The sequence below is a fragment of the Eleutherodactylus coqui genome, chromosome 1 (genome assembly GCF_035609145.1).
Source record: "Eleutherodactylus coqui strain aEleCoq1 chromosome 1, aEleCoq1.hap1, whole genome shotgun sequence".
Lineage (NCBI taxonomy): Eukaryota > Metazoa > Chordata > Amphibia > Anura > Eleutherodactylidae > Eleutherodactylus > Eleutherodactylus coqui.
In genome coordinates, this window is record NC_089837.1 from 154,957,006 (window position 1) to 154,969,406 (window position 12,401).

At 45.3% G+C, this 12,401-nt stretch overlaps 1 protein-coding gene across 2 annotated transcripts in view; it reads right to left on the reverse strand.

The window, feature by feature from the left end:
- Positions 1 to 12,401, reverse strand: part of CCDC50 (coiled-coil domain containing 50) — a 53,287-nt gene that overhangs the window by 25,949 nt on the left and 14,937 nt on the right. For both annotated transcript variants that reach the window (XM_066602048.1, XM_066602042.1), the window contains exon 2: positions 7,756 to 7,818. In XM_066602048.1, coding sequence (XP_066458145.1) covers positions 7,756 to 7,818 — 63 coding nt within the window. The remainder of the gene's footprint in view (positions 1 to 7,755; positions 7,819 to 12,401) is intronic.

A 12,401-nucleotide genomic window follows, 5' to 3' on the forward strand; every position in this document is an offset into this window, starting at 1 on the left:
TATAAACCAGTTCCTAATATAACATACCACACAGAAGGACTCCCTTACTTGATCATACACAGCACAAAGATTATATTATAGATAGTATTAGAGCACTTTGGAAGAACTGGGTGCTTGTCTTTGATCTCTACTCTAAAGATTCACCAATGTACATGTTGACAAATGGATCTGGCATAGCCATCATGGCTCCACTGTAAGAGTGCTTTCACATCTGCGCTGTGGAGTCCACTTTCCTGCTCCAGTCAAACAACGCCAGACGCCACTGACTATGGCTTCATGCACAAGGGCTGATTTGCATTGCGGAATCTGGAGCTGGCGTCCGCCTCTGGATTTCGTAGCAAATATAGTCTATAGCATGCTATTGAAAAAGAGATTCTGTTGCAATATTCCGTATGTGGAATCCGACCTGCCTGTGTGCGTGAGGCCTATAACAGAGTCCGCCTGCTTTCCGCCCATCTTTTGGATGGAAGAAAAAACGCTGCACACAGCAGTTCCAAAGCAGATGTGATAGCAGCCGAAAGTGATAGCCATGGCACTAGTGTTAAATTGTATATGCATCTCAAGGTAACCATCTTAAAAGGCCATTTTAAAATCAGGGCTACCATTCCACCTCAATTGATGACCAAATCACCAGAGCCACCAGGATACCCAGGAATCAACTACTCCAATACAAGAAGGAAAGAAACAATTGTGTGCCTCTAGTAGTGACCTACAATCTGCAGCTAGAGCTACTAAGGAAAACCGTGAAGAAACTCCATCATACCCTACACAAGGATGACCGTCTGAAAACCATATTCCCGGACCCTCTGCTTCTGTGTTACAAGTAACCCTTCACAGATATAGATTAAAATTAAAATGAATAACTTTTATTAATAACTAGTTAAAATTGGGGCCACATAAATCATATAACAAACAAAGACAGACGTGGACTAACAACATGGATCATATAACAAGACCCAGTGATCAAATGATATGAGGGTATCGATTCCCTTCTAACAGCCAGTCAGGTTAACCCCTATTGACAATATTAGGGGACTGGGTCACTGGTTTGTAGCGGTACGTCACGAAGCAAAAAGTTGGTCAGAATGTATCAGGTTTCCGGTTAGGGAGAGCAGGGTACCTCCATTTATGATTAGAGGCTGGAAACCAGCTGACCTTATTTTTTGTCGCCGCTTTCAATATATCTGAATACAGTAGGGATTCATGTATTTAATCAGATGTATGTGTTACACAGTATGAAGTCCATAGTCACTCAGGGTTTGGGTATTACGGCATTAGTACTGGAAGAATTGGTTTATATGGTAAACACCCACTCAGATACTATTATGCGTAATCCACCGTTGACAAATAGAGTAAATTGCTAAGCAGTCGCTCATGTATGTTACGTCTATTGACGTTTAGAGATAAAGTAATTGCTCCAAACGTGGGCGACTGCTTAAAGTGTCTTAACGTATAATGACTTTTTACTGTGTTTCAACTTTTAAAGAATAGGATATTTTGCTTGCTCAATAGGGTAATTGCTTGCTCAACGCGTTTCTCCGCCTCTGTCTGGGGCGGTTCCTCAGGAGCAGGGCCAAGGGTTGCCCTAGGATTTACGTGATTATCCCTATTAGTCCTATCGTAGTAGATAAGACCCTTGTTGATAGTCCTTTCGATTAAGAGGGAATAAGACTATATCCCTGATAGAAATGGAGTTCTCCTATTACTACTTCCCTCTCTCTCTTGGCTCAGAGACTTAGTTTAGGGAGTCGCTTTGCTATAAAGGTTCGCAAAGAGACCAGTGATAGCCTATAAGTATTAGTCTGAGACCATTTTTCAATGCATCGAGACCGGTTAACATATATGAGTCTCGAGGTGAGAAAGTGAGAGTTGGATGTACCAATTCCCTAACCCCCGGAGGAACCTAGGAAACCGATTCTCTCCTATGGCGCAGTATGTATCATGCCCAGAGATACTACAGGGCTAGTGGGATAGATCTGTTGGTTCACACCCACAAATACTGGACCAATGTCCTATTACAGCCTGCCGCCTGTAAAGGACTGTCTGTTACTTGGTCCCTAAAACAGGGATGGATCAATAAACCAATGCGCCTAATTGGGTTGGCAGCAATGCCCCAAATGCCGGACAGAGCTGCACAGCCCTGGTAGTAAGGGGGGGGGGGGGGGGGGGGGGGGTATATAGCGGATGGAGAAGAGGAGAAAAAGTATAGCGCCTGCGGCTCTGATGGTGAGCGGCTGGCAATGAAGTCCCAGAGCTCACAGCAAGGATTAAATAGAGGTGTGGCTCCTCCCATTTCCGGGGGCCTGTCCACAATTAACCAATGGGTTCCCTTTTGGGGCGGGTTCCACTTATCTAGTTGAATAGCAAATTAACCCATTCATCTTTGTACTTACCAGATCACTTTTCTGGTATGGACTAAAGTCCGGACAATAGCGCTGTTCCAGATATGTGCAAAGCACCTAGCCGATCGTCACATGGGGAGCCGTGATCGGCCGTACCTACTCTCGTATGTTACTTCCGCGTTCCACGCTGGAACGCATCCGTCGCTGCCGGGTGAAGTCGCCGCGCTACTTGCGTAGGCAGCGCATTCAGTAGTGTGATACTTCCGCGTTCCACGCTGGAACGCATCGCCGCACTGCCGGGTGACGTCACCGCGCTCCGTACGTCCCGATTGGCCGGGCGAACGGCAGCGCGATGTCGTCAGTAGGAGGCTGTAACTATGGGCGGGGACGGAGTGAGGTAAGTCAGTGAGGCAGCATGGGAGTGGCTACATTGCTGCCTGAACGCCCCCTTCTCCTCGGTATGTATTGCCAGTTACGGAGGGGGCCGTTCGTGCTCAAAAAGAGTTTGAGTCTTATGATGTCTATGTTCATATCCCTAAAGGGGAAATATCACGGCCATCTGTATAGTTCTATCCCCCACGAGGGGGGTATTAGGGCCACACAGTTCTTTTTGGAGCAAAGGGGGACACAATTTCTACAACATAATCAGTGCGTTCTTAATTTTCTATCGTTTATTCTGACCCACAATTTCTTTTTGTTCGATACCCAGTACTTCCACCAGCTCAGGGGGACGGCGATGGGGACATCTTGTGCCCCATCGTACGCCAATCTCTACCTGGGCTGGTGGGAGGAAAAGTACATTTACCCGAACGAAGATTGGTCTGAAAATATCACCCTTTGGTTACGTTTCATTGATGATATCTTGGTCCTCTGGAGAGGTTCCGAGGCATCATTCCATAGATTCGTTGAAACGCTTAACACTAATAATTTGAATCTCAAACTTACATCGGAAATCAACAGAAAATCCATTGCCTTTCTTGATTTACTCATTCAGAAAAATACTGATGGATCTATTACATCTACCCTCCATCGTAAAGCAACGGCTACAAATAGCCTTCTTAAATGGGATAGTCATCATCCCTTTACTTTAAAGAAAGGAATCCCAAAAGGGCAGTTCCTTAGAGTTAAACGGAACTGCTCTAATGACGAAGATTTCCAAAGAGAGAGTGCAAAACTTAAGCAACGTTTTCAAGAGAGGGATTACCCGAGCAACATAATTGAGGACGCACAGAAACATGCAGAATCACAACCAAGACAAAACCTCCTAACCCCCCGACAACGCGAGAATACAAGAACTTCAAGGATCATCGGGACGTTTGATACAGGAACCAAGGAGGTACGGCACATCCTGGAACACTACTGGACCATTCTTTCGAATGACCCAGATCTGAGTGATACTATACCAGCATACCCGATGATAACATTCCGGAGGGGCCATAACCTCAGGGATCATCTTGTCAAGAGCCACCTAACTCCCTGCCTGAAGGAAAACTGGTTGGGTAGCCTAAAACCGTGTGGGACATTCCCATGTCACGATTGTGAGGCGTGTACCTTTATATTGAAGAGCAATACATTTACCAGTGCTAGTACCAACAGAACCTATTCTAATAGGAGTTTTATCAACTGTAAAACACGCAACATCGTTTACATGGCGTCCTGTCCATGCCCCAGGAACTACGTCGGGAAAACTATTCAGGAGTTCCGGCGTCGTATCCTGGGGCATGTAGGGAATATCCGACGCCGGGAAAAGACACCACTGGCGGATCACTTCCTAACGGTCCATAACGGAAACCTGACTGATTTGAAATTCCAAGGAATTGAAAATTTACGAACCAATGTCAGACGGGGCAATATTGACAAGATGCTTCTTAGAAAAGAAGCAGCCTGGATCTTTAGGCTGAATACGGTAACCCCCGCTGGCCTAAACGCAACACTTAACTTCAACTGCTTCCTCTAAACCCTCTGGTACCGAAGTATTCACAAATACCCATATGAGTCTTTCAACATCTACCACACTACCCATCTTATTCCTGTTTTATGTCGGATCTATCCCCGCCCTATTATGGGAGGAACAGGGGTTCAACCTGAGCATTGAATATAACAGTATTTGTGCATCCTTCAGAGTACATATTTCTATTGAATTACATGGGATTAACTCTTTATATAATAACTGTTCATAATTACCTCCGCATCTGGCTACAATTAGCATGTATATATTGAGACACCTTGCCGGTTCACACCGACTCTTCTTACTTACATGCAAGTAATTATATTTGATTAAGACCTGGGGGATACATAGGTTATATAATTTACATCCCAGAGATCATCACTGTATAGGAAATAAAGTTTGGGCTCCCTACTAAGAATAGTCCGTTGCCCATAGCAACTCTGTGCAAACTCGGCCGTGATATTTCCCCTTTAGGGATATGAACATAGACATCATAAGACTCAAACTCTTTTTGAGCACGAACGGCCCCCTCCGTAACTGGCAATACATACCGAGGAGAAGGGGGCGTTCAGGCAGCAATGTAGCCACTCCCATGCTGCCTCACTGACTTACCTCACTCCGTCCCCGCCCATAGTTACAGCCTCCTACTGACGACATCGCGCTGCCGTTCGCCCGGCCAATCGGGACGTACGGAGCGCGGTGACGTCACCCGGCAGTGCGGCGATGCGTTCCAGCGTGGAACGCGGAAGTATCACACTACTGAATGCGCTGCCTACGCAAGTAGCGCGGCGACTTCACCCGGCAGCGACGGATGCGTTCCAGCGTGGAACGCGGAAGTAACATACGAGAGTAGGTACGGCCGATCACGGCTCCCCATGTGACGATCGGCTAGGTGCTTTGCACATATCTGGAACAGCGCTATTGTCCGGACTTTAGTCCATACCAGAAAAGTGATCTGGTAAGTACAAAGATGAATGGGTTAATTTGCTATTCAACTAGATAAGTGGAACCCGCCCCAAAAGGGAACCCATTGGTTAATTGTGGACAGGCCCCCGGAAATGGGAGGAGCCACACCTCTATTTAATCCTTGCTGTGAGCTCTGGGACTTCATTGCCAGCCGCTCACCATCAGAGCCGCAGGCGCTATACTTTTTCTCCTCTTCTCCATCCGCTATATACCCCCCTCCCCCCCCCCCCCCCCTTACTACCAGGGCTGTGCAGCTCTGTCCGGCATTTGGGGCATTGCTGCCAACCCAATTAGGCGCATTGGTTTATTGATCCATCCCTGTTTTAGGGACCAAGTAACAGACAGTCCTTTACAGGCGGCAGGCTGTAATAGGACATTGGTCCAGTATTTGTGGGTGTGAACCAACAGATCTATCCCACTAGCCCTGTAGTATCTCTGGGCATGATACATACTGCGCCATAGGAGAGAATCGGTTTCCTAGGTTCCTCCGGGGGTTAGGGAATTGGTACATCCAACTCTCACTTTCTCGCCTCGAGACTCATATATGTTAACCGGTCTCGATGCATTGAAAAATGGTCTCAGACTAATACTTATAGGCTATCACTGGTCTCTTTGCGAACCTTTATAGCAAAGCGACTCCCTAAACTAAGTCTCTGAGCCAAGAGAGAGAGGGAAGTAGTAATAGGAGAACTCCATTTCTATCAGGGATATAGTCTTATTCCCTCTTAATCGAAAGGACTATCAACAAGGGTCTTATCTACTACGATAGGACTAATAGGGATAATCACGTAAATCCTAGGGCAACCCTTGGCCCTGCTCCTGAGGAACCGCCCCAGACAGAGGCGGAGAAACGCGTTGAGCAAGCAATTACCCTATTGAGCAAGCAAAATATCCTATTCTTTAAAAGTTGAAACACAGTAAAAAGTCATTATACGTTAAGACACTTTAAGCAGTCGCCCACGTTTGGAGCAATTACTTTATCTCTAAACGTCAATAGACGTAACATACATGAGCGACTGCTTAGCAATTTACTCTATTTGTCAACGGTGGATTACGCATAATAGTATCTGAGTGGGTGTTTACCATATAAACCAATTCTTCCAGTACTAACGCCGTAATACCCAAACCCTGAGTGACTATGGACTTCATACTGTGTAACACATACATCTGATTAAATACATGAATCCCTACTGTATTCAGATATATTGAAAGCGGCGACAAAAAATAAGGTCAGCTGGTTTCCAGCCTCTAATCATAAATGGAGGTACCCTGCTCTCCCTAACCGGAAACCTGATACATTCTGACCAACTTTTTGCTTCGTGACGTACCGCTACAAACCAGTGACCCAGTCCCCTAATATTGTCAATAGGGGTTAACCTGACTGGCTGTTAGAAGGGAATCGATACCCTCATATCATTTGATCACTGGGTCTTGTTATATGATCCATGTTGTTAGTCCACGTCTGTCTTTGTTTGTTATATGATTTATGTGGCCCCAATTTTAACTAGTTATTAATAAAAGTTATTCATTTTAATTTTAATCTATATCTGTGAAGGGTGCCTATACGACCATATAGATTTGGAATACCACTGTGATTTTTGTGTTACAAGTAACCTTCAAATTTGAGGAACTTTATAATCAGGAGTGCATTGTCCTCCGACACACAAAAAGGAACTTATCCCTGAATTGTAAGGAGCTGCAAGACTTGCTCACATATACTGACTGCGGACAGGATACGGATCCCCAACACACAGCAGGACTATAAGATCCTGGGACATTCACATGTTCCATGTCCAATGTTGTGTACCTGGTCATGTGCAGTAAATGTCCTGTGGGGGGCTTTATGTTGGAGAAACAGGACAAAAACTGAAAGTGGGGAGGAGATCGCATCGCCACACGATTAAACAGAGAGACAAAATTACCTGTGGCCGAGCACTTCTCTACTCACGGACAGAACATAGAACACATGGAAGTCACCATATTAAAAGGCAATTGCAGATCACAAAGCCATAGAAGAATTTGGGAGTTCCAATTCACGCATTAGAGGGTTGAATTTTTAAAGAGGATTAATGCAAGTTTCAAAAGTTGTTATAAATTTGAAGTATGGGAAACCTATAGCACAGATAACAGTCTGGCCTGGTGACCCCCTAACACCAATTCAGGGACCATAAGACATTCACATCTTTATCAGTGACTATTTAAGTATTTATTTCTCTACTCAACATCCTGTTGTGGAATTCTTTTAAGGGGAAATTAAATCACATCTATGTCCCTGCCTTGTCAGACAGACAGACCTCTTCAGATCCATTTCATTATGCCTGAGGAAGAACCCCGAGAAGTTTGAAAGCTCGCTATAACATCATGTATTTTTGTTAGCCATTAAAAGGTATCATATCTACAAGATTACGTGGTTTCTCTTACTGAGAACAATCACAAAACAAATATATCACAGATCAGCAGCTGAAAATGTATAGCAGTTGATTAGAACTCAAGACTTACTTTCCTGTTCTTGTAATGAATGTGCAAGACTGTGGTCTTCTAGCACTGCAAAATCTCGACATACTGAGGAAACAAAGCAGAGCACAGAAAGTTATAGTGAAATTATAAAGAGGAAAAAAAAGAAAAACTTTTACTAACATGTACTTTGGTAAATGCTTTTGTGCAATTATTATCTTGCTCACGTCTGGTCGAAAGTTCTGTAGCTGCCAATTTTTCCTCAGTGTGTTGTCCCTAGGGTCAGTATAGCAAGAGGCGTATCCTCCTGCCTCCCTTCTGAGATGCATCCCAACTTGTTGAGCTTCTCTCCCCACCGATTATATGAGCAGTCACATGTGGCACCTGTGGTCATGTCACTGCTCATGTGACCCAGAAGGGAGCCAAGCTGTGGCATCCCAAAAGAGAGGGGCAAAATACTCCACTCAGTTCCCCGGGTCCAGAAAGGACACCATAGAATTAGCAACTCGAGGACTTCATTCTGAATGGTGGGGAGCAAAACAGTCAAATAAAGCCTCCCAAGAATGCAGTGTTATCAAAGTACATTAATAAGTCCTTCACTTTGAAGGCATATGTTCATCCATCTGTGAACATTTTTTTCTGTGTCCAGAATACCCCTTTACTGTGAATGTTAATAATGGACTAATACCCGATCATCAGCCACATCAATAAGGGACCTTTCACGAGGGTGGAATCTTCCACATGGCTCTGTGCATTTTACCCTCCCCTTAAAAAAGTCTTAAATCAGCTTGCAATTCCACATCAAAACCCGCTGCACCCTGGCAGAATTATTACGCCCGCGTGAAAGGTTCTCAAGTCCCTATATGATTCGGTTTGTTATCCGGTAGTATTGAATTCTTGCCGTTTTAGGCTTTAAAGGGAACCTGTGACATTACATATGCAGTCTGATCTGCAGGCAACATGACGGAGCGCAGCAGATTACCGCAGTCACAGATCCAGCACAAAATACCGGAAGAAGACGTCCTGCGTGCTTCCATAACGGGGCAGGAAAACGGAACCGACAGATGTGAAAGCAGGCGTACAACATTTGGGCAGAGTCACATCTGCGCTTTTGTTTTCTGTTTGGCTGTCCCGTCTGAGAAGTAGCCAAACAGAAAACACAGATTCTGTACGAGTTACTACTGATGTCAGTGGGAACTGAAGCAGGTCTAAGGAAATAATGGAGACTGCTAAGCTTTGGTTTCACAGAAGAAAAACTAAATAAATACGCACACAGTACGAGTCAAATTGAAAGGACACTATTACTACATTAAGGCTGGGTTCACACGGGGTGGATTTGCCGCGGAAATTCCGTGCGGAATTTCGCTGCGGCTAAGCCGGCAGAAGCCGCCGCTGTGGCGTAGATTTGCGGACCGTAGCATGTTCTTTTTTTTTTTCCCGCTGCGGCCGTGCCGCTTCAAAACCACTGCGGGTTTTGAAGCAGCGGTTCTCCCGGCGGAAATCTTGCAGTTTTTCGCTGCGGCCAAACTGCGAGATTTCCGTCAGGTATCCGCCCCATGTGGACCCAGCCCAACGTCAGCGGGTCACAGAAATTACTGAAAACGTTTCCATCTGAATGAGATTTTGATGTGCATCTAACACATTAGTTTTTACATAATATGAAAGCATTTGTGTGCGCGCATGTGTGCCAGAGGAAATATGGCGATGCATGCGCAGAAGACCGGATTGTCGCAGGACATTTGAAACCTCATGCTGGGAAGCAGGACATGTCACTGGGGACCGCGGTGACCGGTTACCCAGACTTCTGCACATCTCAGATTGCCCGGGCAATTTAAAATCTCCCTGCTCCTGGCTACCAAACATAGCCGAAAGCTTGGAGATTCACGGGGTGCCACGGTACACGTTCCCTAATCACTTACTCAAGGCCTCCGGCAACGTCCCGACGGGATCTTTATCCGCGGACCTATCCCCAACTTTGGCGCATGCGCTCATCTGCAAAATGGTGGACGCAAGCACAGAAGCTGGGGAGGGCAATCTGTACCTCAATTCACTGAAGCACAAACACAACCCCTACTAGCAGTGAAGGGGCATTACAGATACCGCACTTTTTATTTATGTGTAAAAAGAAAAAAAAAAAGGGCAGTGGAAAAAAAAAAAAAATATAGCTATTTTTACTGAATACCCAATAATTTTGGCAACCCTGAGGGGGACCCATTTTGTATTCTGGTACAAGTAGTAGTTTTAAACATGCATAGTCAATTTCCAGGATGGTTTGGCTTCTGAGGTTTGAAGCCAGAAACAGGTAATCTGTAAAGAGGTTGTCCACTTAACCGATGACCTATTCTGAGGATAGGTGATCAGTTAATAGGTGGTCAGTGGGGGTCCACACCGGACCGTTGTCAACGTGTATAGAAGAGGAAGCCAACCGCTTCATACACTTGGCAGCAATGTGGGTTGTTATTGCAGGTGCTGCTCTCATTCACGTGGGCGACCCCGTATGCAGCCGTTTCAAAGTACTTCTCCACTGAATTATCCAATGCCAGCACAAGTTTATATACAGGAGTCTGGACCTTCAGAATTGTAGAAAACAACCACTTGGATGTTCATTTAGTTATCGGATTAATGGAACTTTACATTAGAGGAGCATTTCCAGTGTAAAAATATACATATACAATAGAAGTTGCAAAACGGTCAGTCATATCCCTCACCATCCTGCAGAAGGAGCCTCCCCCCCTCTATGCCCCATCTGCTGTAGGACACCAAGATTATTAAGGCCCTCCTCCCAGCCACTCCTAGCCAAAAAAATGCAACAGATCAGCAGGAGATAAACCCATCTCTGCAGGATGCTTTCAGGAACATACAGCACCCTGATCATTTATCTATTGTTAGAATTTATTACCTAAAAGTAAATCTAAAAATTCACCTAAATCTGCTAAAAGGGGGTCTCTAGTACTACAAAGTCCTGCTCTTCCGAATGACCAATAATACCAGAAAGCCCAACCCTCAGCAGCCCCATCAAGCAGCTGATTCAAGAGCCAAGGGAGCATCCCCTTTACCAATTTACTATGCAGGGTCTTGTACTTAGTAGCAGCTGTGCCCGGCTTTACAACTAAGTCCCATTGAAATAAATGGGGCTAAAGGCGGATTTAGATAACGATTTTCGCAAAAAAACAAACAACAAAAAAAACGCTCAAAGCAGTCTTGAGTGATAATCGTTGTGTGTAACTGAACCGACATCGTGCAGTTTTCGTTAAGCTGTCACTGGTCTCTCAGCGTGCTGAAAGATTAGTGATCAGTTATCAGGAATTCACAGCAGGATGCAGCTGATACTATTATTTCAGCTGTATCCCGCTCCCTGAAGACAGGCTGGGAATGAAGAACACAGCTGTACAGCTGTGTTCTGCATCCCCCGCTTGGAGCGCTCGGCTGTATAACAGCCGGGTGCTCCGAGCAGAGAACAGCTGGATGCAGAAGACAAGCGAGGACATCCCACTTGACTTCTGCATCCTCCGCTCGGAGCGCAAGGTGATAGCTCAACCTTGCGCTGTAAAAGGAAAAAAAAAAAAACCGATTATCGCTCATAAATCACTCAAAAGATTTTTGGAGCGATACTCGTTGTGTCAAAACCAGGCTTCAGCTGTAATACTTAAAGAGCACTAGGCATTTGCTGGAGTGCCTCCATCACACTTCACAAGTAGGGGTGCCCACTGATCCAATATTGATGACCCCTCCTAATCTTGGATAAGCCTATTAAACAAATAAAATGTGTGTGTTCAGGTTTTTCTTTATGTACGTTTTCAGCTAATAAGATGGGTCATTTGAACCACGGTTCGCACATTTTCCATACAAAGATAAAAAACAAAAAGCACCATATATTTTACGAATATTCTGCCAGTATTTGGGCCTGTTTTGCCGTTAGCCAAGTGACACATCGCATCTGAAGCCCATCTGTTCCACATAAGCAGGAATGGCAAGAGTTAGAATTTCTGTAAAGCGTGCAAAACATCTATTTTCACCATTTCCTGCCCTATTTGCTTCTAATTTGCAAACTTAAAGACAAATACTGTATGTTTTGCATGAACAGAACCATAAATCTGGGGCGGAATTTAACTCTTCATATACTGTATTTTTAGGAGTGTTCAACAGCTGCTTGCAGTTGGTCTTCTAGATGGAACTTGAGGGGAAAATGCTCTTTATTACTATTAAGCCAACTGGAATCCTCACAATGAAGGCTGCGTGCCGCTCTTAGGCCTCCCTCACACAGGGCGTTTTATACAGCGTTTAGCACTGCCTTTTCAGCCCAGCGCTAAACGCTGTACAACACTCCCATTCATTTCAGTGGGGCTGCTCACACAGGGCTGAAAACGCAGCGCCTTCCAATGCTGCGCTTTGACAGCAATGCATGTTCTATTTTGGGGCGTTTTCAGCCCTGCGTCGCCCATTGAAATGAATGCGGAACCGGTTTTAGCAATGCTGAAAACGCGGCAACACTTGGTGCCGCGTTTTTGGCAGCGTTAACTGCTCACCGATTTTCGGGGTTAGGGCTTTCAATAGAGCATCGAGCAAGCACCGACAACCAATCACAGCACTCTATTGGCCTCGGAGGCGGGGTTCTCAAACCTGGCCTACAGCAATAGACTTGGGAGTGCAGAGGAAGCCCGGATCAGCAGCAGAGACCAGCGGCCGCGACC